Source organism: Anopheles moucheti, chromosome 3, assembly GCF_943734755.1.
Source record: "Anopheles moucheti chromosome 3, idAnoMoucSN_F20_07, whole genome shotgun sequence".
NCBI classification, from domain to species: Eukaryota; Metazoa; Arthropoda; class Insecta; order Diptera; family Culicidae; genus Anopheles; species Anopheles moucheti.
This window is the reverse complement of record NC_069141.1, coordinates 77,593,785-77,620,331: the sequence shown is the minus strand read 5'-3', so window position 1 is coordinate 77,620,331 and position 26,547 is coordinate 77,593,785. Positions and strand designations below refer to the sequence as shown.

Sequence of the window (26,547 nt, the reverse complement as noted above, 5' to 3'; positions counted from 1 at the left end):
TGGTGTTAAGAGTTTTGTGCTCGTATACATTAACGTGCATCTCCGTATTTCCGTGGTTCAAGTTGATTTTTTTTAATTTTTGTGCCTCATTCTGATTTCTGAGACGCATCAAAATTTTACCGTCTCTAAGGAGCGTCGTTTCTAACGGTCTGCCTCCAATCGCCATTTCCGACGCCTTTGCGAACAGGAAAGGGTTGTAATTTGCAAGGGATTTGCCATTTGTGGTGCTTTCCAAAACCATAAAAACCTCTTCGGTATTTGCTGCTTCGCTTAAAATTATCCTCTCACCTCTAGTTTTTCTCCTTTTTTTAGAGTTCCTATTTGGAGGATCTCCTAAAATGCTGAAATAGGACCCGAAGGCCCCACTTCCTCCTGGGTCCTCGACCCCCATCACCCACTGTTCACACTCACTACACTTACACTTATTTTGCTATCTTATAGGACTAAACTAAACTAAATTTGTACAGCTATAATTTTGAAGTATATATATATATATTTTTTTTTTTTTTTTGTCTCAAAATGATTTTTTTTTTTCACTGAATGATAAGAAAATGAAAAATGTTGTTGGGACAGATGCTAGACAGTCGTGACCGCCTTGTACAAGGATTAACCGGGCACTGGTCAAACTGTTCAAAACAAAGGAAACAGCGGATTTCGCTAGGGATGGGCCGGTGAAACTACATTTGTTTATTATTTTCGATAAAAATTGGCGGGTATTAAACCGAAATGGAAAATTTTCCGAAAAAGGACTTTCGTGGTGCCATATAACCACGAAGAGCGTTAAAATCGATCGAACGGAAAACCGTGGTTGTATTGCATTTTTTAAACGTGAAGTTTTAGGCCGTTGTGCCAACTTCGAAAGAGTGCAGAGTGGATCAACAGTGAATATAATTTTTCATTAAATTGAAACTTCTCTAATTTATTTTTCTAGTTTCACAATAATGCATAATCCAGCAAATGTGTGCAACAAATTGTCAATGGTATGGACATAACTTCACAAACCCGCAGTGACTCCGTAGAAATTTTCCTCGCATTTTCTTCCCACCCCTTTTTACACTATTTGTTGTGACAACGAGAACGGTTTTTTTTTTACTGTTAGTGACATTTCTGGTTGGAAAAGAGGAGAAAGTATCGCGCCCACAAGGTGTTGGGCTCCAAGATATCCTTATCGCTGGCTATATTAACTACGCAACATATTTTCGCTGGAAGGAATACTTGTGGAGCAGGTGTGTGGTAAGAAAAACATGACATCACAACCACCGCCAACCTGCTACGACGACGATTGATACACGCCGTACCGGACAAGAAAGCGGCGGGCAAGATTGTAGCTGTGGCTGTGAAAACAACGGATTACGCGCGACAACGGGGTGGAAAAGAAAGGAGAAATCTACAACAACAGCAGAGTGGGTGTGCACTGTAGGCACTGGTGTGACGATCTTCGGTAACAAATAGAAATCATTATACGAACATCATTAGTACGAGTCTGCACCACTAAGTACTTGTTGCTGGTCCTATTGTTTTCGTTTGTGACGTGGCTGAACTAACTTGGGCAAGGAATGCCCAACGGTACGAATGTAGACTGGTCCAGGTGAGACAGAGTGTGCAAAAGAAGATAATGCGATTTTTAACAATTTTTCGTATTCTTTAATTCCATTTTCAGATATGGGCTCGGTAGCGATGATTCATCACCAACCGAACGAAACCGTGCGCACAGTCGCACGGCAGGTGGCAGCGGTGGATTTGTTGATCTAGGCAACGAATATGACTATGGTGCCGGAGGACATCATGCATCGGGCCGGGATGAAATCTTTGCCGAAGATCAGGGCGATAAGCCGTGGTGGCGTAGTAACTTCTTCATCTCGCAACCGGTGCTGTTTGGAACGTGGGACGGTGTGTTTACATCCTGCCTGATCAATATCTTCGGTGTGATCGTATTTCTGCGTTCCGGATGGATCGTCGCCGAGGCAGGCATCATGAACGCCATACTGATCGTCTTCTGTGCGGTGGGCATTGCTCTTGTGTCCGTACTGTCCGCGGTCGGTATCTGTGAGCGATGCCGGGTGGAAAGTGGTGGCGTTTATTTCCTCATTGCCCACACCCTGGGCTCGAGGTTTGGTGGCTCGCTCGGGTTGCTCTATTGCTTCGGTCAGGCTGTCGGCTGTGCGCTGAATGTGCTCGGTTTCGGTGAATCGATCGCCGGTCTGGTCGGTCTGGAAGGGAACCAGTGGGCGATCCGTGGCTTTGCCATCACAGCTGTCCTGCTGCTCGGCGTTATTAATGTGGCCGGTGTAAAGTGGGTCGTTAAGTTACAGTTTGCACTGCTGATTGTGATTCTAATGTCCGCGCTAGATTTCATGGTGGGCAGCTTTATCGGTGAGGCGCCCGAGCATGGTTTCGATGGCTGGGGATCGGGCAATATGGGATTGAATCTGTGGTCTGCCTACACGGATGGTACGTCATGGTTCACAGTATTCGGTGTGTTCTTCCCAACGATCACGGGAATCCTTTCGGGCATCAACATGAGCGGTGATCTACGAGCACCATCGACGGACATTCCCAATGGTACGCTAGCTGCACTCAGTACATCCACGTTCCTTTACATGGTGTTTATACTGTTCCTGGGCGCTACGTGCCAACGAAGCCACCTCCTAACGGATTATCAAATCGCGGTCAAGGTGTCCGCAGTCGAGTTCCTTCTGCTTGCCGGTATTTACGTATCAAGCATGTCCTCCTGTCTGGGTGCTATGTATGGAACGCCACGCGTACTTCAAAGCATTGCCAATGAAAATGTAATTCCCGGCATCGGTAAACTGGGCAAAGGACGAGGCCCCAACAAGGTACCGCTGTACGCGATGGCTGTAGTAGCAGGAGTAACAACTACATTTATCATCATCGGTGATATTAACACACTCGCACCGATTGTCACAATGCCGTTCCTGCTCACGTACGCCTGCATCGACTACTCATACTTTGCATTGGCGCAAACGTTCGACATACAAAACAATCGCGAGGAACGCTTCCGGATACAGGCGCAAAGTCCACTGTACGAGACAAGAAATTACGGTGCGACTGGAGATTACAATGAAAATAATGATCTCGACCAATTGTTTCCGGAACGAACGAGACACAAAAATCTGGGAGTAAGTACACGTTACATTGCACATCCTTTCCTACTGCACAAATGTGCTTATCAACCGTCTTTGTTTTTTTTTATTTAGACCCCAACTAACTCACCACAACATGTGCCTTCAAATGCCGCTACGAGCGCACGATCGCAGCAACCAAATGGAATACCTCACAGTGGATCGGTTACCAGTGCGGATTCTGAAGTAGTTTTTCGGGATGGCACAAACAGTGCGAACAATGCCAATTCCCTAAGCGAGGCTGATGATGAGCCGATCGCACCTATTCGACCACCAATTCATTCTAAGACGAAAAATTGGTACTCTGGATTCTGTAATCGATGGGCTTCTTTGCTAGGGGTGAGTATTGGTTGAGGGTAAGTGTTCGGTGATAGGTTGAGTTTTCAACGTATATCTTGATTTCCATTTTAGGCTGGAGTGAAAATACTTGTAATGCTGCTTGTAAGCTGGGTGTACGCTCTGATTTGCATCTGTACGGTGTTTATCGTTTGGTTCTACGTCGGTACGGCAAATCCAGCTGTTAAACCGGGCCTTGCGCATGAATTCCGCTTCTTTGTATGGTTGAAGAATGTCGTTTTCCGTTGTTTTGGGTAAGTTGTAGTGCTCGTTTGAACATTTCGCCACGTTCTAATTCATCTGTATTCATCTGGTTTTTAGGAAACGAGTGCACGATTATGAGCAGGTCGTCGTTACTCAAACGTGCCCGAATGTAAACCTCGCCTCCGCTCAACTGAATGAAGAAAATGAAGACTTTGCCTCACGGCGACGATATCACCAGACCGCGGTCGTTCAGGGGCGGTATGTTGATGAAGTGTGAATAGAAAGGTAAGCACAAACGAGAGGCAGCGTGTGTAATTTTTTGCGGTGCGCTGATGATACGATGTTGTACACTGAACCCAGCCCCCTTACTAGCCACAGACCGTGTTGTACCGTGAGTGCTCTCGCGGCAAACGATCAAATCAACCCTACTTCGTAACATGTGTAACCCGCCGTATCATAATCGATCGCCAAAGTGTATGGATACTGGTAAAACAAATGTGAGTCGCTGTAAAATTTCACACACAAAAAAAAACACAAGTTATATGTGAAACATATTTAGACCATCGTAGGAAAATGATCGTAACAAGCAATATCGAGCATTACACATCAAAAACAAAGAAATAAGAGACACTCAATCGGAATCAGAGAGCATCGATGAAAGATTTTTTCAGTCGTCTGAACACAAACAAGTAGTATAGGATCAAAATGAAATTATGTACATAAGGTCTTGTTTCCCTTTCCCTTATTGTGTTGCAGCTTACATCTTAGAGCGTAAGAATTGTAAATTGATTTTCCATTTTAAATAATGTATTCCAGTTTAATTTATTAATGTACTCGCGTACCACCCAATGCTGGGACACACTAATTCTCACGATGCTGTATATTAAAACTGTTCTAATGGAAGCAAAATTTGAGATTATCAAAATAATGTATTTGGTCGCTAATCCGGACAGCTATGTATCAATAATTTTCTTCGCCAGGAAATGCCCAGTAATTCAGTATTGTTTAGTGCATTGGCTTCCCCTTACTTTGCGCTGTAAGCCGAATACCGAGAAGGCCATTTTGTGGTATATAGACTGCTTCTAATGTATGTCAACCTAATATCCCCTGGTCACATCTGTGGAACCAATCTTAGATAAGTGAAATTAATTAATATATACATTTCGTTTCGTCGTGAACAGAAACGGAGAACAATAAACATGCAAGTGATTCCTTTTATTGTTTTTGTGATGAAAGTAAACCAAACATCCCCTCACATACCAATTGCGGGATAACCTAACGCTATGTAAAGATACATAAATACAACTGGTAACATAAAATTACTAACAGAAATAACTGAATGGACCTTTGATGAATTTGGTTAATGATGACCATGTAACTTCGGACAGTGTGTTGTGAATGCAGTTAGGAGGCTTTCAAAAGAATTGTACTTAGTTTTTAGAAAAATTTTATTTTATAGTAATTTACGTCGTGTATAATATAAACAGTTACTTTCTAATTTTCATGATACAATATAGCGACCGATGCGTACGAATATTACCCAGCAGTATTAACCGGTATGCCGCCACACTTCCATACTCAAGTGGTGACCCTGAAACTGCGTTCAGCTGTTCCCGCAAAGCACTACCATTCCTACTACTCGTCTCCTCGGATTGCCTTGTATTTGCTGATCTCCACGGGAAAGGTTTCGCTTAGCTCCTTCATCAAATTGCTTTTGAACTTGCGGTACGAGTCGATCTTACCCTTCACCTCTTCGTTCTTGGTAAGCGCCTTATCGATGCAATCCTTCGTGTAGAGCTGCGGGTTCCGGCCCTGATCGATGTAATCGAACACCTCCAACGGTACATTCACGTCGATCTGGTTCTTCATCTTATCGATCTCCTGCAGTCCGGTGACGAGCGATTGTATCTTCTGGTTCAGCACATTTTGCCCCTGCGGCTGGAAATCGCTCACGATGATACGGATCTGGCGCACGTTTTCGATGAACATTTCCAGATGGTTTTCCAGGTTTTCCAGCGGCGAAGTCATTTTAATGTGTCGAGAAACTTTAGCAGCACAAAAATAAGGTGCAATCTTTTCGTTTGCAGATTTATTTGGGAATGAATGTTTTGATTGCTCTCGCGTCAAAAGTCAATATTTTTTTTGTCTGAGTTTATTACCCACGGTGCAATACTTTTAGGCTTCGGGATAGTTTCACTCGAGTAACCCTGTCCAAAATGAAGTGAAAAGTAATTTTTGATCACAAACAGCGCATAATCAAAAATTGGGCTTCGTAATTAGCTTATTCATTTTATTCGTACTTTAATATGATTTCTCCCCTTCCCCAAAGTATGCTTGGTACTCATGCTATTAAACGCGCCCGTCCGAAGTTCAATTCTTGATTCACTGAGGTACCGAAAAAAACATAAAAAGCCTACTGAGAAACATCGCCTTCACCGGCGGCTGTTTGTTGAACCACGGTGCAGATGAAAAAGTATGTAATAAAACAAGTTCTAAAGACATGTGGATAAAATACGGCGAGTGCTTCAATAGCAAAACGAAACAAATGATCTTGCAACACACGCAATTTTGTTACAATCGTTGCTATTAGAAATGTTTAAACACCTTTCCTGTACTTCTCGCCATGTGAAAACTCGGTCATGGGTTTACCGGATACACCACACGTACCGATACCGACCCGACCGTTAACATTTTCTGGCGAAGCAAAAATACTTTTCGCCTTCACGCCCGATTTCTTCGTCGATTTTGCAGTAAACTGGAGCCATTTGTTTTTCTCGCATTCGCGTTCCTCCTCAAGCTCCTTGAATCGCTGGACTTTTTTCATTTTCTTTTTCTTCAGATATTCCTTCTGATTGTGCCGCAAGCGTCTAAAAAACGATTGATTTATCATGTTAATTAGTTTGCCACTGGTTTCTTTTTTTTGCGTTTCATTAGTCCAAGTGACTTACTTGTTACTGTTGGCGGGAAACACTTCGTTCCGTAACTTTGGTTCCTTCAGCTCGCTAATGGTTGTGTTGCTCCGGTTTTGGTACGCCTCAAACACGATGCTCACCTCTCCGGTTTCCGAAATCGACTCTATGGTAGCATCATAGTACTGACCGTCTTCAATCCACTTAGCAGAACATTTATCACCCACCTTCCATACCTTGGCTGGTTTCGTTTGCTTTTTATCCACTCCCGAGACGCCATCGTAGTAGCTGCTAGTGGCCGGCTCAATGTACGCCGATTTCTTCTGTTCCGGTTCCTGCTGTGCCTTGATCAGATCCTTCGTCAGTTCGATTACCTCGTTCAAATCTTCCTTCAGCTTGAGCAGTTCCGCATTCTCCGGATCGGTAAGCAGAGCAGCTTCGACCTACGGTTGTGGACACAGGGTAGGGAGTGAAATCGCGGATTCGAAGTATTCCTCGAATGGTGGGTTGGTGCTGGTCGCTGCCAGTTACCTGCTGCAGTTGCAGTTTGTAGTTCTGCAAATCGTCTGCCATTTTGGCCTATTATCAACAAAGATTCGACTATTTTTCCTGAATTGTTTGCACCTTATAACCTCAGCCAAGCGATCTCGTCTATATAGCAACATAAACTTTTAGTCTAGTTCGCTGGAAAACAATTGTCAAACAACGGGGCCATTTACCGCATGGGTTAAATACTTGAGAATGGATTGCTCTGTAGATTCAAATGAACTAAAAATCGCCCATTCTGTTGAGCGAATTAAAGACATTTAATTAAATGATACATTATTTGATCAAAGATTCTTCTGTCCCCTTTAACCCACATATGGGAAAATTTCATTCCGGAGCATGTCCGTAGAGTAGCTGGGTTGTGCGAAATCGCATTTGACAGACCTTTTCCAACTTTTGACATTTGCTGCTGCTGCAGTTCGTCAGCTACGTCGGAAAAAAATCGCGTCTGGAAGTAATTGTACGGTGTTGTCCGCGTTCGTTTTTATCTAATCGTGATTAAGTTATTGTTCTGGATTCGCGTGTGCTTGCGTATACGTACTAAGATATAAATCTAGCAATGGCTTATCAGGTGAGTGGCATTAGATTTCGGCTATCGATAAGCTGACGTGTTGTTTTCGGTTCTGCGTTTGGGCGAATCCTGGGCACACCACCGTCACTGTGGTGATGTATTTACGCTGTTTGCCAATGCCAGGCTACGTGATTCAATGCACTTGTGAAGAACTCCAGCAGGAATTGTGTGAATCATTGCTGCACGCTTGCTTGATTTGATTGGGATTTTTGTTCTCTGTTTCTCCCTCTCTCGCTTCAATGCGTGTTGGTTTCCGCTAGGGAGGTTTTCCGCAACAGCAGTACGGAGGCTATGGACAACATCCGGCGGCCGCTGGTTACGGTGGTGGCTACGGTGGTTACGCACCGCCACCCCAGCAGCCTCCCGTCAATCCGGAAATTCAGAACATCTTCCGAAACATCGATAAAGACAACACGGGGCGTATTAACAACCGCGAACTGCAGCAGGCACTCATTAATGGCCGAGGCGACCACTTTTCGGACACCGCCTGTAACCTGATGATCAGTGAGCGGCAATGCAATAGTGTGTACGACTGAGCACGGATCGTATAATTCAATGCCTTTTTATCTTCATTTGCAGGCATGTTCGATCGGAACAAGACCGGTACGGTGGACATTTACGACTTTGAGAAGCTATACAACTACATCAACCAGTGGCTGCAGGTGTTTAAAAATTTCGACCGCGACGCATCCGGCCACATCGAGGAAAATGAACTAACCCAAGCATTGACGCAGATGGGCTTTCGCTTTTCGCCACAGTTCATACAGTACCTGATCGCGAAGAACGATCCAGTCAATCGGAAGGAAATCTCGGTGGACCAATTCATCGTGACGTGCATCCAGATTCAGCGCTTTACCGATGCGTTCCGCGTGCGTGATACCGAGCAGAAGGGCATCATCACGATCGGATTCGAGGATTTTCTAGGCATTGCGCTGTCGATGTGTTCCTAAAATTGTGCGAGCGGGGACAGTTCAGGCCGAAGGATCTTCGCACCCGATTCGACGCTCTAACCTAACCGCTATCGTTTAACAACACGGACACAAACACACACACACACACACATACTCTACACACGCAGAAAGGTAAAATAATGCACGGTGGAAAATCAACTGTTGAAGTATTGTACTAAACGGACAAAAATAAGCAGCGAGAACTATGGCGGGGTGGATGGATGGTACCGGGATGGATGTTTGTCGATGAGCCTTATTCAGTTGAATGAAATACGCTTTTGTGAGATTGAATCAAAATAACCCACTCAGAAAGGAAAAACAAAACTAAAAAAACCATTGCTATTTAAATGAGCATTTGAGGTGAGGATGCAACGGTTAGAACCAGCCGCGGAACCAGCGACTCTACTACGATTTGCGTACCGTAAACAAGAAACAATCAGTGCAACAAGATGCCCAAAACATGTAAACCGTTAACATCATAACTTATTCCATGCCGAAACACCAATATTCATCTTATCGTACATTGATTGTGGGAGGGGTAATAGTAATAGCAGACCTACAACCAAACCACAAAACACAGCAGTTCCAGTATCCGGAGTACCGACCGATTAAACAACCATATGCGTCATCATTTATCTAATTTAAAAGGCATGCTATCAATGGAGATGGGAGTGAGGTACAGATCTTGCGCTAGAATAAAGAAGAGTAAAAGGGCAGGATGGTAGGATCTGAAGAAAAGGAGCAGAATGAAGGGATGCAGCCGCATATAAACACATACATCTTGGCAGCGTACGGTTCCGTTCGCTCGTGTGTGCTGGAGCTAGTTATATCTTTTGAGTTGATTTGGCAATGGTTTCTGCGCAATGGAGTGCTATCGTTCGTCTTATGTGTGTGGTTATAAGTTTTTCGCAACCGCCGCCAGCAATCAGATGAGAATGGCTAGCGCGCGTTAGTGACTTCGTTGGTGGTGCCGGCGGCGATGGTAACAACGACGAAGCATTTATTGTATTTTAATCTATCGGTAATAAATGTACTATTATCTATTTCACTGTTGGAATTTTGGGAATGAGAGAAAAAGTTTAATTTTGTTGTTGTTTGTAGTTTATCTTCCAGGATATGGCTGTGATTTAATGTTTTAGCGTAATTTAACACACATTGAAATAGTGTAATAAATATCGTAATAAATTTTTCATTGCGTACGACCGCATACATATCGCAGTTCCATCACGTGACCTTTTTCAAAGACAGATAGGCAACGGTAGAAACACCCTACATTTTTTCCACCAAACTTATTCCAAAACACTGACGAACGAACCCTGTCTTGTTGGTTTAGAAGTTTGGAATTTCTTACCAAGTAGGCCAAAACAAGTATGCTGGACCGAGTTTGAGATTAGAATGGACTAAAGCTAGAAAAGATTAAGCTAGAATAATTCTTTCAAGAACAATGTTTAAACACGAAATAGCTGTCGATGAACGAACTCAGCAGAGTTGGTCACTGTTGGACTGGTTGTGGAATTCTTAAAGAAGCGAACATTGGAAGGCTTGGAAACAGGATCGTCTACTAGATTGTAATTAGTATGATGGACAGCTTGGGGCTACAGGCTTCTCATCAGGCCGGACGGTGAGTTTGAGAAGTGAGTAGAATTCTAAATTTGTAAACGATGAAAGGAACCTTCCTGTCTGCTGATGCTGCAACCGGTTTGGCATCAAATTCTGGAAACACTAATCCATGTAATCTCTGCAACAATTACTAACCGAAATCAGGTTACAAATGCATCCAAAATAACTCCTCAAGTATTAATACATACCTCGCTGCAGTCTTGCTTCGATTTTGAGTCTTGCCGGACGGTGAGTTTGAGAAGTGAGTAGAATTCTAAATTTGTAAACGATGAAAGGAACCTTCCTGTCTGCTGATGCTGCAACCGGTTTGGCATCAAATTCTGGAAACACTAATCCATGTAATCTCTGCAACAATTACTAACCGAAATCAGGTTACAAATGCATCCAAAATAACTCCTCAAGTATTAATACATACCTCGCTGCAGTCTTGCTTCGATTTTATTGGCTTTGTACCAATTTGTCAAAAAAGTTCGTTCCTTTTTCTACAACCCAGTTGTCAGTCTATTCGAAATGATAAAACCCGCGACTCGTTCGCTTCGGTTGGTTTGTTATTGTTATTGCGATATCCCGCACATATGCGAAACGGTGTAAACAGTTGTTCTGCGAGATAAAATTGTATCACATTATTGTTTCACGCTAAACCTGCACGAGCCTTACAGGGGTTTCACGATGTCGATGCGACCGGACGACCATCGCCGGAAGTGGGATCGCAAGGAGTACGAAAGGCTCGCGCACGAGCGTATTCTTTCCAAGGATAAAGGCAGTGAGGACGATGGTAAGAACGGTGGTGTTAAACGATGCACCAGCTTCCAGGAATGCTGTGCTTTAACCTGTTGATTGTTCCCACCAGGTGAGCCCGTCACTAAGGAGCTGCTCAAGCAGCGCGAGTACAAAGTCGATCTGGACAGCAAGCTGGGCAAGAGTATGGTCATCAACAAGAGCACACCTTCGTCCCAGTCCGGCGGGTACTACTGTAACGTGTGCGACTGTGTGGTGAAGGATTCGATCAACTTTCTCGACCACATCAATGGCAAGAAGCATCAGCGCAATCTCGGTATGTCGATGAAGGTCGAACGAAGTTCGCTAGATCAGGTGAAGGAACGGTTCAAGATAAACAAAAAGAAAACCGAGGAAAAGAAGAAAGACTACGAGCTGGAGTCACGGGTACGTGAAGCGAAGGAGGAGGAAGACCGATACCGGGAGTACAAGCGCGAGAAGAGAAAAGAGCGCAAGCGAAAACATGACGATGATGACGCTGATCCCGATCTGGATGCGGGCAGCTCGGAAATGGCCGCCATAATGGGATTTGCCGGGTTCGGTGGATCGAAGAAAAACTGAACAATCTTGATCCGGACAAGGCGTTCGCCAGAAGGTTAACACCATGTGCAGGCCATGGTGGGTGGATACCCATCCACCGCGAGGCTTAATGAACCTTCTGGACTGCGCCGCGGGTTTCTTCATTTTTTGGTTTCCGTCGCATGGTTCCAGCTCACCGATAATACACAGACACGTGCTTTACAAACGTGAGGAGCAAACGGTACAGACGCATTGCTCTGTCTGCAAAACCTCATCTTACATGCACATCAGGCCGATGTTCAACCTTAAACTAAACTTGTATAACTCGACTTACCTGTAACTGGCGGTGTTGTATATTAGAATAAACTTTAATTTAAAAACCTCACTTAACTGCAACGGCAAGTGCAAAGTTTTATTCAGTTTAATTCAATTAGCACAGTTGTTCTCATGTAGCAATATATAGCAAACAGTTCATCTTTCTCCTCACCATCGTGATGTAGAATTCATGTATAGTTAATACAAAACTAAGAAAAAAATATATAACCGGTCATACAAAATGCGTATCCTGCGTGTACGATAAACATTCAACAGTCAATATTAACGTTGCAATAAGCATCAGTATTGTAAATAGGTTCCCACGTTCCTAATCGGTCGACAGGTGTTTGGTATTCCTGTCTCTTTTGCTGCATTTGCCTCACAATAAACTCTTGGGAAGCACGTCGTCGCTAGTGTTTGAGAAGAACGTTTTGTTGCAATCAATTGTATCGTTGGTTCGTACTGGTTTGTTGTGCGTTTGAGCGCGTTCGATTGTTGCGTTGCTCTTAATGTATAAATGCTATACCGATTACATATTACAGTATTCCGAAAAACTTAAACTACATCATGTGGACAGATTTTATAATGTCGAAACCGTGTAATATACGATGGGGAAATATTGTTTTACTAATTAAATAGATGTAGCAAAAATTGGACACTGATGACCTGAGCTGTGAACGAGTATTGTATGTGTCTTTAGTTGTGCGTATGAGATTTTTGTGGCTAGCAATCGCTTTACAAACATACATCCACTAGATTGTAGTAGTGTGTGTCGTAAGACGCCGTTCTAAGTACACATTTGATGCCGAATAATGTTCGCCAATGTAGATAAATATTGATGAAGATTGTGAAGCTATACGGATCGTCGTATCATACACACTATTTGAAACTTATGCTCTACTAATCGCATGCACATTCCTTCATGCTATGCCGAGAGTACATCCTAAGCCTTACTGTTTTCCATCTCGGCCTGCAGGAATTGAGCGGAAAATGGTTGCTTCGTGATGGGCGTTAGTTGCACCTCCTGCATCGGTGCCTCAACCGCATCCGGTTCCGGTGCTTCACCCAGCAGCCGAGCCAGATTGCTTTCCTTCCAGCGGCCACTGTTGCCGTTGATGGTGCGATCCTCACACACGCAAAGAAACAGCGTATCGACAACCATCTGCAAGGAACATGGATGTGTGTATGTGAAAAGAAGCAGAATTTGATAAGTAAATGGTAAAAAAAAACGACAAAATAAACGTTACCTCGTAAAGTGACAATATGATGTGAGCGATAAAGAATGCAAACACGGTAATAATAATAACTGGCGCCATGTAAAAGTGCATATCGGGATTGTCACGCAGCAGCAGAATGCTAATCAGTCCACAAATCGCTGCCACGGCTAGCTTGCCGAGGAACAGCACAAGATCCCCAACACCGTTGATGGTGGCCACTTGCAGCGCATTGGTCACGAGTGCATTCCAGGCCTGCGGTGAAAGAAACACACAATAATCAACACTCGTTACAGCGAGTACGATTGTGTCGCAAATCTTACAATCTTTGCTGCTGGGCAAAAGTTCACACCCTCGATCGCGATCACGGTGTACGCATTGTGGTTGAGATAGCGGATGAACTTCTCCAGCAGCCAGAAGCTGCAAATACAGCACCGTAAACAGCAGCTAGCACACTCGGACCCTTCCTGCTGGTGACGTTTCAACCTGCAAGACAACGAATGGGAATGAATGAATGGGTTTAACGAAACGCTCTCTTACCACCACGGTGGCATACACTCACTTGGCATACAGATAGGTCAGTATGAGACGTGGAATTTTGAAGATCGTTATGATGAACGAACCCTTGGCGACGGATCCGAGATGATACTTGACCAGCTTGGCGATCGCAAGTAAAACCGGTGAATCGGTCGGCTTACGGAAGTACCAAAAAGCAACCGCCCCGGCAATGGCCAGCTGTTGGCAGGCGAAAATAAACTCACTCGTCCAGATCAGCCCAATGATGTAGATCCACAGCATGTGGCGCAGTGCGTTCACGTCGTGATATTCAACCAATTTAAACGCTGTTTAATCGAAAGAAGTAAAGAAAACAGATCGATCAATTATGTTTGTTAGATAAAACAAAAAGATCGGCTGCCCGGGTCTGTACTCACATTTGAAGTTAGTATCATTCTTGCCCACAAATTCTGGCTTCAATTTCGTGTCGTTCGCCACCGACGGGTTTTCCTCAAGCTGTGCCAACGGAAGCAACGGCTTCACACCGGGATAGTTGGCCGTTGCTAAGCACACGACCACCACAACCCAGAACACAAGAAAGATGGACAGTGCCAGGAAGGCAAGCAACGGAGGACCGGCCAAACCCGGCAGCTGCAGCATGCATTTACCGGCTTCTTCGAACAGCGCTGCCAGCCCGGTCAGCTTCTCCCGCAGATAGTAGATAACCACGAGCAGGATGATCATGATGCAGGTGGCTGCGATCGCGAGCACATAGATGGTGGTTTCATTGCGTACCAGCTCCTCCAGATAGGACAGCTGCTGGTCGGTATCGAGCGTGTGCTTTGCCTTATAATAACTCCACCAAAGCACGCCCGTAATACCAATGCTGGCCACCACGACGATGATGCAGATCAGCCACGACACGATCGCAGCGAGCCAATGCAGCAGCGCAATCATTATGATCGAAAATACCAAGCTTAGCGCACACACGAGCACAACCGTTGGCCACGCTTTGTACAGATCGCTGAACACCTGCTGTGTAGCCTCCCAGGAGTTGATCAGCGCGTACATCTTTTTCACCTGCTGAAGCGGTGCATTTACCCCGGTCGGTATGCAACGGTGCAGTACGGGTGCCGACTGATACACCGGAAACGGTGGACATGGCCCAGCAAAGTCAAAATATTTCGCACCATTAGCATCCTGCGTTTGCAGCATGCTCATATTAAAATCGTACCGACAATATTTCGCCTTCCGATCTTCGTAGTAACGATACAGTTCGGCCGCATTTAGAATTTCTCGCTGCGGACATTCTTTGACGCAAATTTTCAACGTATGGCGTAGCTCCTTAATGTCGAGAAAAAACAGGTACGGTTTGTCCTCCGTATTCATGCCGGACATGGGGAAATTGGAGAACTTATTGTTGCTGCGAACGCCGCACGTGTTGCCGAAGGAATCGTACCCATTGATGATGCGTAGCGGATTTCCGTAGATGAAGGAAAAGATTGCGATTACGATCTGTAACGTAAAAGTAAAGGGGAATTAAATAGCCAGTGCAAAGTAAAGGGTGGGGCCAATCGTTTCATTCAAAGCCGGTGTATTGTGGATCATTAAGTTTGACCTTGAAGAGTGCACGCAGTCAATGCGGAGGGGAGCATTTGAAATGTTAAAAAAAGGGAAGCCATCTTCACCCCGTTTCCTTACTTAGACGAATTTCATGTCCGAGGTCAGGGTAAAAGGGGCTGGAAAATCCATATGTTGTTTAAACAGGTACAAAAAATAAATAAAAGGGGCTTGAAACACGATCGCATGAGTAAGCTCATGGGGAGGAAACGTTGCAATCGAGTCATTACACTGTTATTAACCGCACGCACGCGCTTCTATACAGAATATTAGTTAATAATAGATGCTAACCATACGGGAATTCCTTCAAAGCCACAGTTGGGTATATACTAATGAATTAAAATAAAGGCCATATGATGGTTAATTTAAAATATTTTCGAATAAGTGCTGTACGACGATCTTTTACATACCAATGCAATCCAGAAGACGACGTACAGCACAAGCCAGAAGATGTCCGTAGGTGATCGGACGGTAACCGGCTGTACTTGCTGGTCGGGTTTGCTCTCAAAGCAACCCATCGTGGTAAATTAAACACTTTCTGCAAGAGCTGGTGCCACAGCAAATGTGTCCGTTTTGTGGTTTTCTTTTAATACGGCAGTTTAGGGCGGGGATGCTAATTGCTAATTCCGCTCAAAACATTCCACCCAGATGACGCGATCCCGGCAGCAGTGTTTATTGTTGTTGTTGGCGTCGCTTCGCTTTTAGTGTGTGCAGGGCTGGTTGCGAAGCTAGTGAAGCTTCTGACGGCCCGGTGCGCAATCGGTTGACGTTTGATGTTTTCGTTTGCTTTTGCTTGTTTGATAATTTGAATTTGTTGTTTGGTAATCAACTATTTTGGGGTATGCCTTCTATATCCAAGTGTATTTTATGTGGTGTTGAAACATTGTTTAGCCTTCTGCCAAAGCACTGGAACCCTCGCCTTGTCTGGTGTAACGTTCTCTATCAAATATTGAGATGCAAAAACAAATCAATTGCGACTTTCAGCAAGTACAACTCCCAATTCTCAATCGTTTTATGTGCTAAGAAAGAGTTTAATAATACATTATATCTGGTGTGATTTCCAAGCTAAAAACAAGCCAAATTTGAAATAAAGTACAAGAAGGAATTGTCTGGGATTATTACCCACGCTAGCATAGGGGGTATTACCAATACGATAAACCAATCGCAATGATTTATGTTAACTTAAATAACTGCATATATTGAAGTTTACATTCAAAATAAAGATTTTCCAGCATGTGCCTTTCTGCGCAAAGAATATTGCATTTCTAAAACAAATAGCACGCTTACGCCATCTAGTGTAATGCGTGTAGATTAACACGTCCATACGTCTGATGTCAAAACTTTGCGCCTCGGGTGGGCGAAGCCATATTGGGTCCTATTACAAACGGTATCGTACAAAACTTTCAAACGTTTGCCGTTTGCTGCCAATGCATTCAATGCTGCACCTGTCAAACAAACAATCGTAGCTTTCTGGGGACAGCACCAATCGGCTACATCAGTCTATATTTACCATTGCATTATTAGTTCGTCCGTCAGCACTTGAATTAACATGGTGGTACATTACTGCTAGCCGCGTTTTCTTGCTTTCTACATACGGGCGGGGATAAAGCGCGTTTTAGTAAGCAATTACGAGCTTGAAAAGATTGCCCAAACGCCCGAAGCGCACAGGGGCGTGAAGTAGTGAAGCATTAGAAATTCGTTCGATGCGTACGAGAAAGGGCAAATATCGCAAATGTCAAAGTGAGGCGAAAAAACGTATCGAACAATTTGTTTGCTTTTACCGTCTCCATCTATCGGGCCGCTGGATTCTCAAGTGAATGCGTGCTAACGAGAGACGCAGATTAGATTAGAGATTCGTTCGGTGAAGTAATACCCTACTGTGCGCCCAGTGTGTACTGCGTGTGCCTGTCCTGCAAACGGGCCTGTGTAGAACGGGCGGTGCAGAGAAATTCTCTTTGTTTCTGTGCCTACCCTGCACGCACGGTAACCACAGTCGACGGGTGGGTGGTGGTAACAGACGGGTCGTGCGGTGTGGTGTTCAGTGTGCAAGCCTGCAATCGCAGTAAATTGGCAACAGTCGCACCAACAACAAAACAGCGACCCAAGTGTAGTTTCCATCGTGTAGTGGCAAGCAGGCAGGCAGGGTCCGGAAGTTGCAATGGATGGTGAATCGGAAAAACAACCGCTCCTGAAGCAATCACAGCAACAGCAACAATCCCAAGATTCAGGATCAGTGCAACGTAAGTACAGGGAGCAGGACAGGGCGTAACATTTCCGGAAGAATGTTTTTTTTCTTCGTTCTCCAGCACAGAATCTAATACACAGCCGTTCCAATCAATAGTAGGATGTTCAACGTTGCTGTTATCAACCGCTGGAATATAATTTTTGTGAAAATTTAATCTGCATTACGTAGTCTACTTGGAAGCGATTGGGGTTCTAGAGCGAATGAATTGTCATTTTTCTTTCCACCTCGAGCTGTGGTTATGTGATGAGTCAGCCTTGTGTATGTATTGTCACTGTTTTACGAATAGTAAACCGTGCATACTGCTGCTGCAGGGCAATAGAAGCAGTGGGCTTGACAAATCAAATCCACCGGCTAGAAGGATGGTGATGGCGAGCGAGGGGGCGATGTGAGGAGTGGTAATGAGTCAGGGAGAAACAAACATACGAATGTAGCGAAAGAAACGCCAGTTCTTTTGTTTTTATACATTACGTTTTCTTATCAGCTGTAGCCCGCAGTGGCCCAAGAGATTGTGAATTTCCACAAGCAGCAAGACCCACGGCGAAAGGCGGCCCACTGCGATATACAGAATAGGAGAGGACCTTCCACGGACGTGGGTGATGATGTGGGTGATGTGAAGGCCATAAACATTCATTCCGACATTGCAAAGCAATCGACCCATCGCACCATTCTAGATGTACTATAGGAAATGTTACTTCAAATGTTTAATACTTAGTACAAATGTTGCATAAATAACCTACGGCAATATGTCGACTTAGAACATCCAATCGGCATGTGACACGATCAAGAGTTTTGTTTGTTTACATTAGTGGGATCTTTAGCCCTTCATTTGTCTTTAAAACATGATTAAGCAAGGGACAATCAAATGAATATGGTAGTTCCTTATTCAAAGTTGACTGATTGTAATAAAGCAAATCTAATGTGTTCCTCTTTTCACTTTCTTTTTAGCGGTCGTGAATGCATCTCCCATCGGTCCGGACGAGGTGCCACCCTCGTATCAGCAGGAGCAACAGAATAGTATTATAGTGACGTGCCGCGTATGCCAGGCACTGATCGACATCTCCTGGAAAAAGGAACAACATGTCGTCAAGTGTTTGCAGTGTAACGAAGCGACAGTAAGATGCTGCTTGCATTTGGAGATATTATGCTTTTAAATATGTTCCCCGTTTTTCACCAGACGAACATCTCTTTTCGGGTTGGATACTCAAGAAAAGACACAAGCGAGAAGCCTTTTTAGCTCGTAACACACGAATCTCATCCCTACGGTGAGGTTTTTTTTGTTTTTGCTTTGTGGTACAATGAAACTTGATCCACTTAATCCACCCGACCAGCCAGTTTGTTTGAAATATTCCGGACAGGCGTAAGATATACTAGCACATACACGACTGCACCTGTATGACGAATGGTGACGAACGAGATAGCTTTTGACGCTTACCGTCCGTCTCGGCTTCACGAAAGGCTGTGGTGGTTTTTGTTTAATGTAGGCTTTCCTGTGGGACTCTGGAGAACGCGCATGTGAGTCTTCCGGGAAGGAATAGCAGCGTAATTTTGAGCAGGAGGCGCCTACCTTCCTTAGATGCACTTTTAAGACAAACCTTAAAAGTTTACATTATACTTGAAATTGAACCGGTTTCGAGTTTCTCTGTGGGTGTGTGTGTGTGTGTCTTAACTCCCCGGACGGAATGTACTAAACTTTAAAAACAAGGAATTCCTCTTCCTTCGAGTTAACAATATGCGTCATCAGTGCATTCACCAATCGGTAAATTTAACACTATTTTCTCTTTCTGTCTTTTATTGTAGCCCATTCGGAATGCACCGGCTGGCAAGAAGTACGTACGATGCCCGTGCAATTGCTTGCTGATTTGCAAGAGCTCTTCCCAGCGGGTTGCCTGTCCGCGGCCCAACTGCAAACGTATTATCAATTTGGCTCCGAGTCCGGTAACGCCACCGTTGCTACCGATGCCCGGCATGTGTCGCGTTACCTGTGGTCACTGTCACGATACGTTCTTGGTATGTAGCTCGTCAATTAAGGGAAGAAATACTTTCAGAGGTCTCCAAAAATTGTATTCCCTTGAAGCAGAAGGGTTTGGTAATATTTGGGAAAAATTAAAAAATCAATATACTGACAAGCAACGAAGTTACAGCCAGAGGAGTTAATATGACCCAGTGCAACAGCGTTTTGCTAATTGTAACCTAAGATATCTCGAATGCTCTAGGAACCCATTGTTTTTCATCTTGCATAAGAAATATTTCGCCTAATTTACTGAAGGTTGCTCAAATTTTTTAATTTTAAGTTTTTTCTCTTCACTTTATGAGCATAATAATGACAATGAAATGCAATTTTAAGATCCCGATAGTTTATGACCGCATACCGTCAAACCGGGTTTGTTTAAGAATGCAACAGAAAAATCTTTTTTTGGCTTTTGAGTCTCCCTTTTAAACACAAGTTCTACCAGACTTCCTTCTTATACTTACTTTGTTGTTGTTGACCACTTATACTTACAGTTTGATACGTTGAAGAACAATCTGGCGAGATGTCCACATTGTCGCAAAGTGTCTTCGGTCGGGCCGGACTTCTGCCGTAAGCGACGCAATCTACACTTCCTTGGTGGAATTATATTTTTGGCTATCGGTATCGGCGTTACATTTGCCACCTACACCTACGTGAGGGTAAGGGCCATTCACCATTTCCGTTTCTTTAACTATTTGCTCCTTTAAACGAACGTTTCCTTTCTTTGCTGATTGTTTTCATTGCAGGATTATAGTGGAATTTTTGTGGCATACATTAGCCTTTATCTCATCTCTTTGCTGCTGTTTGCAAAGACGGTTTACTACTGTTCGTTGAAGATTAGCAACATTGATGGGCCGTTCACAAATGTGGCATCTTAAGAGATGCTGCAACCACAGACACATTCCTGAATGAAAAGAAACAGCCCGTACACATGCCTTCTGTATTCCGGTGGTGTGTGTGCATGATGAATGCACCGGGATGTATGCATGGTGATAAACGGTAGATAACATACAAACCAATGCCGAAGCAAATGTGAGGCGTGTGTGGTATTGGGAGGAAAAGTAGATACAGAAAGGGTTTGTTTAGTACACTTTGCGAACGACCAAAAGGCAAGGTAAAAGTCAACAAACAATTTGAGAGTTTCAGAAGAGAAGTGATCGGAAGGAGAAGCAACAATTGCGCTGCAAAGGAATGTTTAATCAAAATTTATGTAGAAGAGTTTTGGGCAGATAGATTCGACACCTCCAAACCTAGGCGAAATCGTACAGTTGCTGTAAAACGTTAGACATTACTATATATTAGGTTGATAGGAAAGGAAGTGGGAGCAAGTGGGAAGCAAAAAGTGGCGTAATGCGTCACAGACACATGTTGTACTTCACCACCGAATGTATGATGCAGTTTGTATGAATTGTATGTTTGCAGTTTATCTGCTTGTAGTTTGTGTTTTTGGGTGTATCCTACAGTCACGTCGTCGATGGCAGTGCACTTCTCTTGAGGAATGTATCTTCCAGTTTGATTACTGATACCGCTCTTGTCCCTTCATTATGTGTTGTTCTTTTAAACGTTTAAACAGTCTTGATGTTTTTTTTATTACACTTATAGCCAAGCATATGTTATTATGATTTATTATTATTGTATAAAATGTGAAATGATTAGGGAAACAAAATGCGATCGCGAAGAAAACTTATCTTCACGATATAAATACCCACATAACATGCATAATATACTGCTAACGTTTTAGGAGAAGTGAGTTAGCAGCAATACGAACCACACCGCATAATTGTGTACTACTGCTACCGGTGTTGGTCATAAGACGAAACGATGAGAAGTGTTTGATAACAGGCACGATCGAAAAACCGGTGAATGCCCATAGCGAATGCCGGTGATACCGACTTGAATGATATGTTTGTCAGGCGTAAATGGCATAAACCGAAAGCTGAAGTCATCCATATATACATATGATACATACATTCATACACATTTACTTTTCTTACGATCGCGTTCGTGCTCATAGGGGATGCCCTATATGTAATACTATACAGTACCAAAAGCATACGGATTGAGGCAAAGGCGGCTTCACAATGTAGTGGGATGCTGCAGTTGAACGAAATATGTTCTTTCCTTCAGTGTTTGGGCCGATCAAGCTGATCATAAGTGCAGACGTACAGCAACACACAGTGGTTATTAGCTAATGGTTTTACTAAAGATTAAACATAATTAAGTTACGTATCAAAACACGAAAATGTAAATCGTGCCAGGCCTCCCTCCCACACATACACATACACACACACTCTGAACGTTTGTCCCTAAAACCAATGTTAATCTTCGCGAGAAGTGTACGCTATATCGCGCTGTTCTAATAATGATATTAGTTATGATAAACCTTACACATAACATCTGGAGCTTCGAAAGGACATTGATCAAAATGGTGATCGTGTGTTAGCAAATGTGCGTACCAAATATCGCAACGACCCGCCAGAAATAGATGGAACGATCCCGCGGACTATTATGGTTTGGTAAAATTTGTGCAACAAAGAGCAAACGAGCAAACAACGGGTGTCGATAGGCGTGTGCAAGTGAAACGTTAAAGGGTGGGGGGGATACACGAACCGATAAAGATAAATATATGAAATACGCTTTCCACATTTCTCACTTAGTAGGTGACGAGCTCTGCTGCGAGCTGTATAATGCATGAAGCAGAAATAAAGGCAATTTAGATACGATACAATAATCCTGATGGCTTAGCGAAATTTCAAACGAAACGATAATTTGTACCGCATTAGAAACGAACAGTGCTTGTAGTGTTGTAAGATATACAACATATAAAAGTATATGATACTCTTGTATCGTACTAATAATGTATCTAATTTCACGTATCTAAGCCACGTTCGTGTGTGTCTTATGATCCTCCAGTATGCTGCTCAGGTACGACATCAGGGTGTGCGTTCCAAACTGTCATGAGTTAATGCCTGGTGGGCCACAGTTGGTAAGCTTTTCTTTCACCTCTTCCAAATCTGCTTGCTTCTCGTTGCAAAGCAACATTAGAAACTGTAAGTACTCCTCGTAATCCAGCGTTGACTTCCTGCGAAAAAGAAATCAAGGTATGGGAAGCAATTATTGCTTTGCACCACACGTGTACCATTTCTGCCTACTGCTGTCTGCCTGTTTCCAAGGGTGGCAAATTGTGTAAAGCGATGTAATCACGCGATACGCGCGGTTTGGCAAACAGACGGCGAACGTGTACCCATGACCTTACCTAAACTCGAAGAATGTTAACCCGGTTTGGGTAAGCGTAAAGTGTTTGGAACTGATGAGGTCTGCCTGTTGCATCCAGCAATCACTTTGCGACAGCAGGATGCGTTTTCCATCACCTTGGAAAGAGTTTAACGTTGGCCGGTACTTGGCGAACAGTGTAAACATCGAGGCTAGCGTTGGTGGTTTCACCTTGGTCGGTGGATTAGACATCAGCAAGAATTTGGCCACTGGATAATTTTGAGGGGAATGGGCCTAAAAGGTGTACTGAACGAAGGCGCGTATGTATGTACGTCTGTCGTCAACGTTTCGTTTGGTAGCAACGATACGCGTTGCTATGGTTCAACTCAGGACGTGTAGCAATCGCTACTTTGGTAACGTTGTTTCCATTGTGGAAGGTCAATACGGGCGGGTGGTAAATTGTGTTGGAATTTTTATCTTATTTTTTTAATTACTTTATGTTTTTACTTTACTTTTACTTTTACACTCTTCTTATACAAATAAGATCTTTCTTGACTACTGCTGGCGTTAATGCTGCGTATCAATAGGAAAAATATAAATTAAGGTATTCCGGTTGGGTAAATGAAGACTTTTATATTATTTTATTCCATTATGACAAAAGCAAACCTGTTAAGCAATAAAATCTTAACCAGGTTTGAACCTCAATATTTAAGGCAGGTTTGGATGTTATCAATTTACGGTATGTACCAGATTCCATACGACAACTAGCAGCTTTAATCTGGCATTACAATTTCTCGCGAGAAACTAAATCACTCACGATTGAGTGCCATCGTCTGAGAATACATTATCCCTGCCTCTCTGGCGGACGCACCATCACCATCATTGCATCTTAATTTGGACCCCATTTGGACTCCTCTCGTCCATGTGGATGGCCTAAAACTTTACGGGCTGGATCGTCTGGTGTCATTCCTATGATACGACCAGCCCACCTGGAGCAGGAGCCTGGTGAGTCTAACTCGCTAAGAGAAGTTTCCTCAGACTGTAGAAAGACCAGTTGGCAACCAGCAGCTTAGTGCGTATCTCATTATCAATGCTGTTTGTCGGGTTCTACCTTTGAGCCTTAGCGGATAAAAAGTGAAGATAAAGGAAATTCTAGAAGACTCAAAAGGATCGTTCACCTATCTGCGTAAAACAGGGATTTTAGAAAAGCCGCTGATGGTGAGACCTTCAATTCAGTTTTTACCTCAGTATTCTCTATCCGTAGTTACTCTGTTCGATCTTCCGTTCGATCCGCTACGTAGGAGAGCCGTAAACCAATGATGTCATCAGCGTATGCCAGGATTGACTTATTGAAGATGATGTCCGAAAATCACAGATAATACTAGTCTGGTAAGTTTGAATTGTAAGTATGTATTCTATTCATTTTCACACATTACATAACATGAGCAACATAAACTGTGGTTTTCGCAAATAAAAGATTTACTCCAAGGAACCATTAAACAGATGATTCTAATTTAACTATTACAATATCAACAACATTAATCACTAATCACAATCACTCAATCGACCCGTTCACTTCCTTCAGCTTTTCTCTCAAAGTTTTCATTTTCTCTGCAATTCCAGGCAGCAGCAATTTGGCCAATCTATCTGGCCGGTGGTTTGTGTTTCCCTCTTTTGTGTCTCCGCCCGTTCGTTGTGGTCGTTTTGCATGGGCATAATAGTTGAAGCATTCGAGCCACACCTCATCACCTTCCGCCGGCAGGCTTGAATTACTTTTGGGGAACATTACGAAGCCACCGTTCTGTGGACATGGTGGAAATGTAGCGAAATACAGATGCAATACTTTCTCCGTCACGGACAGCCGGTAGTACTCTTTCGCTGGTTCCTTCAATCCAAACCGGAACTTGCCAACGTGTGCTAGTGCCGCAAGCAGCGCCTTTCTTCCGTTGCCACCTGCCGACAGTCCCAGCAACTGACAGGCTTGCTGGTCACGTATCGGGACGGAAAAGACACCCGTATGGCCCAGCTTAAGGTGACACGTTAGTTGATTCTGTTGAAATACGTTACATTGCGGCCAGGTGGTGGGAATGTTCGTATAGCGAATCGATTGTACGTCGACAAAACCCAGGAAAATCATGTATGGTTTTGAATTGCAAATACGCGATGTGGTGGTGGTAAATAATGCTTGCCGATTACGTTTTGTTTCAGTTTCGATTGTAATGTATGGTCCGATGCTTGGTGGATTGATGGGGGATTCCGCTGTTGGTGATCCATTTAATCTACAATCAATTAAGAATTGGCATTAATTTCAAATTTGTTTCTGTAAGCATATTTTTTCATATCGTCATACCTACCCTCCTGCGAACTGTCAATGGTGATGATTTCGGGATACACTTCGTAGGCGGTCTCACTACGGTCGTTTATGAGATTTTCTTCTTTAATTTTGAAGCTGGCTACTGTATTACACTCCGGCGAACTTTCGATGGTGATAAATTCGGGATTCGTTACGTTTTCGTCTTCATGCTGGTCGTTTGTCGCATTCGTGCTAAGATTTTCTTTTTTAATACTATAGCTGGGCACAGACACTCTATGGGCAGCAGGCGTTGAACCGGTCGGGGACGGATATACCGCTTGGAATGGTGGAGCGATAGAGCTGGATGGCGTTGGAGGAGCGGTGTTACTCCTAATTGTATCAATCAGAGGCGAGGATCTCTCGCTCGGAACAACGGTAGCGCTCGTACAGGTGGGCTGTAAAGGAGCCCGAGTGATGGAAGACGCTACAGTACGATTTTCGATTGATTGCACATTAGTTTGCGGCTGGTTCTGTGTGGAGAAGATAAATGGTTCAAAGCTCATAGTATCCGGAAGCAGCGAATCTTGGTTCGAGGTATGGATCCGGTTCGAAGCACCACAATCGATCCAGTCTTCTGGATCGTTTGCCGGTAACGTAGATTTGAATTTAGAGTAACTACCAACACGGTACTTCTTGTTTAGCGCATCATCATCAAAAATCAGCTGGATCCAAATCGGACATTGGCGCTTTTCACTTGGCAGCCATACCTCCTGGACGAGATTCCCTACCACATCTGGTAACTCTAGCCAACGACAGTCTTTCATGGATGAGTGATGTTCTAAGTCGCGTAGAAATGTTTCGTTGTCTAGTTCGTTTTGCCTTTGCATCAAGGATAAGTACTTGGGTAGCTTATCCAATTTATCATACCAGAACTTATACTTTGACTTCAGTGTTTTTATCAACTTTGCCTGATCTTCGAGGACGCAGTTATTAAGTGTCATGTCGACGAAGCACTGTTTTTTAACACCAAATCTTGCAAGATTCCTATTGTATGTGGCGTGGTCCTGCGCGCTAATAATTGGCATCTTCAGGGCCATGCGGAACAAACCCTCGTTGAAGCGTGTATTGAACCGAATATCTTCCAAGGTTGTGCGGATCCGATATTTTGGTTGCAGTACATAGAATTTGTAAACCCGTTGTTCGTAGTACAAACGCGTTCTTTCGCTGCAATGTTCAGGAAACTTTTTTGACAAGACTGTCTTTACGTTCGTGTAACGGAAAAACAAATCACGGGCGTACGCATTTTTCAGCAACAATTTTTTTGTAGACGATTCATTTGATACACTCGAAACAGTGGATAAATCGGCGAAAATCGGCTCGGTAGACGTTTCTGCAACACTTTGAGCAAGCAGCGCTCCTTTTTGTGTTTTAGCCTTGATATTCGTAAAAACTTCACGTATATCCCGCTGCACGTTAGCACTAGATTGTTTCGAGGTGCTCGGCCTATTCGTGGTTCTTTTTCTTGTATTCATTTGGTCGATTAATATTGTTAGCCGGCCAAAAACACAA

General features: G+C 43.7%; 9 protein-coding genes across 12 annotated transcripts; 4 read left to right on the top strand and 5 right to left on the bottom strand.

The window, feature by feature from the left end:
* The first annotated feature begins 1,130 nt into the window (after window positions 1-1,130).
* LOC128300888 (solute carrier family 12 member 8) lies at window positions 1,131-5,002 on the top strand. Its single transcript, XM_053037126.1, has 5 exons — window positions 1,131-1,588; window positions 1,661-3,140; window positions 3,219-3,482; window positions 3,555-3,733; window positions 3,801-5,002. Exons 1-5 carry the CDS (start codon window positions 1,557-1,559, stop codon window positions 3,958-3,960), a joined length of 2,115 nt encoding a protein of 704 aa, XP_052893086.1. The 5' UTR covers window positions 1,131-1,556; the 3' UTR covers window positions 3,961-5,002.
* Window positions 5,003-5,006: 4 nt separating this feature from the next.
* Window positions 5,007-5,766, bottom strand: LOC128300889 (mediator of RNA polymerase II transcription subunit 10). The gene has a single exon (XM_053037128.1). The coding sequence runs from the start codon at window positions 5,709-5,711 to the stop codon at window positions 5,319-5,321; it is 393 nt and encodes a 130-aa protein (XP_052893088.1). The 5' UTR covers window positions 5,712-5,766; the 3' UTR covers window positions 5,007-5,318.
* A 192-nt stretch (window positions 5,767-5,958) lies between these two features.
* On the bottom strand, window positions 5,959-7,273 carry LOC128303447 (survival of motor neuron-related-splicing factor 30). Its single transcript, XM_053040397.1, has 3 exons — window positions 7,124-7,273; window positions 6,632-7,035; window positions 5,959-6,550 (listed from the first exon to the last, which is right to left on the bottom strand). The coding sequence occupies exons 1-3, from the start codon at window positions 7,163-7,165 to the stop codon at window positions 6,280-6,282; spliced, it is 717 nt and encodes a 238-aa protein (XP_052896357.1). The 5' UTR covers window positions 7,166-7,273; the 3' UTR covers window positions 5,959-6,279.
* A 294-nt stretch (window positions 7,274-7,567) lies between these two features.
* On the top strand, window positions 7,568-9,702 carry LOC128301390 (peflin). 2 transcript variants are annotated; one of them, XM_053037837.1, is made up of 3 exons: window positions 7,568-7,709; window positions 7,991-8,213; window positions 8,289-9,702. In XM_053037837.1, the coding sequence occupies exons 1-3, from the start codon at window positions 7,698-7,700 to the stop codon at window positions 8,657-8,659; spliced, it is 606 nt and encodes a 201-aa protein (XP_052893797.1). In that variant the 5' UTR covers window positions 7,568-7,697; the 3' UTR covers window positions 8,660-9,702. The 2 variants fall into 2 exon arrangements, with proteins under 2 accessions (XP_052893797.1, XP_052893796.1); XM_053037836.1 differs by having other exon boundaries at window positions 7,970-8,213.
* A 1,173-nt stretch (window positions 9,703-10,875) lies between these two features.
* LOC128300732 (zinc finger matrin-type protein 2) lies at window positions 10,876-11,960 on the top strand. Of its 2 annotated transcripts, none has more exons than XM_053036904.1 (2): window positions 10,876-11,042; window positions 11,130-11,960. In XM_053036904.1, exons 1-2 carry the CDS (start codon window positions 10,949-10,951, stop codon window positions 11,615-11,617), a joined length of 582 nt encoding a protein of 193 aa, XP_052892864.1. In that variant the 5' UTR covers window positions 10,876-10,948; the 3' UTR covers window positions 11,618-11,960. The 2 variants fall into 2 exon arrangements, with proteins under 2 accessions (XP_052892864.1, XP_052892863.1); XM_053036903.1 differs by having other exon boundaries at window positions 10,876-11,054.
* Window position 11,961: 1 nt separating this feature from the next.
* Window positions 11,962-15,874, bottom strand: LOC128300731 (choline transporter-like 1). The gene is made up of 6 exons (XM_053036901.1): window positions 15,630-15,874; window positions 14,037-15,114; window positions 13,667-13,946; window positions 13,428-13,590; window positions 13,138-13,359; window positions 11,962-13,052 (listed from the first exon to the last, which is right to left on the bottom strand). The coding sequence occupies exons 1-6, from the start codon at window positions 15,735-15,737 to the stop codon at window positions 12,834-12,836; spliced, it is 2,070 nt and encodes a 689-aa protein (XP_052892861.1). The 5' UTR covers window positions 15,738-15,874; the 3' UTR covers window positions 11,962-12,833.
* Window positions 15,875-16,775: 901 nt separating this feature from the next.
* Window positions 16,776-20,784, top strand: LOC128303793 (type 1 phosphatidylinositol 4,5-bisphosphate 4-phosphatase). Its single transcript, XM_053040854.1, has 5 exons — window positions 16,776-17,459; window positions 18,410-18,576; window positions 19,262-19,471; window positions 19,967-20,131; window positions 20,219-20,784. The coding sequence occupies exons 1-5, from the start codon at window positions 17,378-17,380 to the stop codon at window positions 20,348-20,350; spliced, it is 756 nt and encodes a 251-aa protein (XP_052896814.1). The 5' UTR covers window positions 16,776-17,377; the 3' UTR covers window positions 20,351-20,784.
* Window positions 20,785-22,427: 1,643 nt separating this feature from the next.
* Window positions 22,428-22,937, bottom strand: LOC128303792 (tubulin polymerization-promoting protein homolog). Its single transcript, XM_053040852.1, has 2 exons — window positions 22,729-22,937; window positions 22,428-22,554 (listed from the first exon to the last, which is right to left on the bottom strand). The coding sequence occupies exons 1-2, from the start codon at window positions 22,935-22,937 to the stop codon at window positions 22,428-22,430; spliced, it is 336 nt and encodes a 111-aa protein (XP_052896812.1).
* A 1,148-nt stretch (window positions 22,938-24,085) lies between these two features.
* On the bottom strand, window positions 24,086-26,541 carry LOC128303865 (uncharacterized). 2 transcript variants are annotated; one of them, XM_053040942.1, is made up of 2 exons: window positions 25,036-26,541; window positions 24,086-24,964 (listed from the first exon to the last, which is right to left on the bottom strand). In XM_053040942.1, the coding sequence occupies exons 1-2, from the start codon at window positions 26,508-26,510 to the stop codon at window positions 24,241-24,243; spliced, it is 2,199 nt and encodes a 732-aa protein (XP_052896902.1). In that variant the 5' UTR covers window positions 26,511-26,541; the 3' UTR covers window positions 24,086-24,240. The 2 variants fall into 2 exon arrangements, with proteins under 2 accessions (XP_052896902.1, XP_052896903.1); XM_053040943.1 differs by having other exon boundaries at window positions 24,828-24,964; window positions 25,040-26,541.
* Window positions 26,542-26,547: the final 6 nt, after the last annotated feature.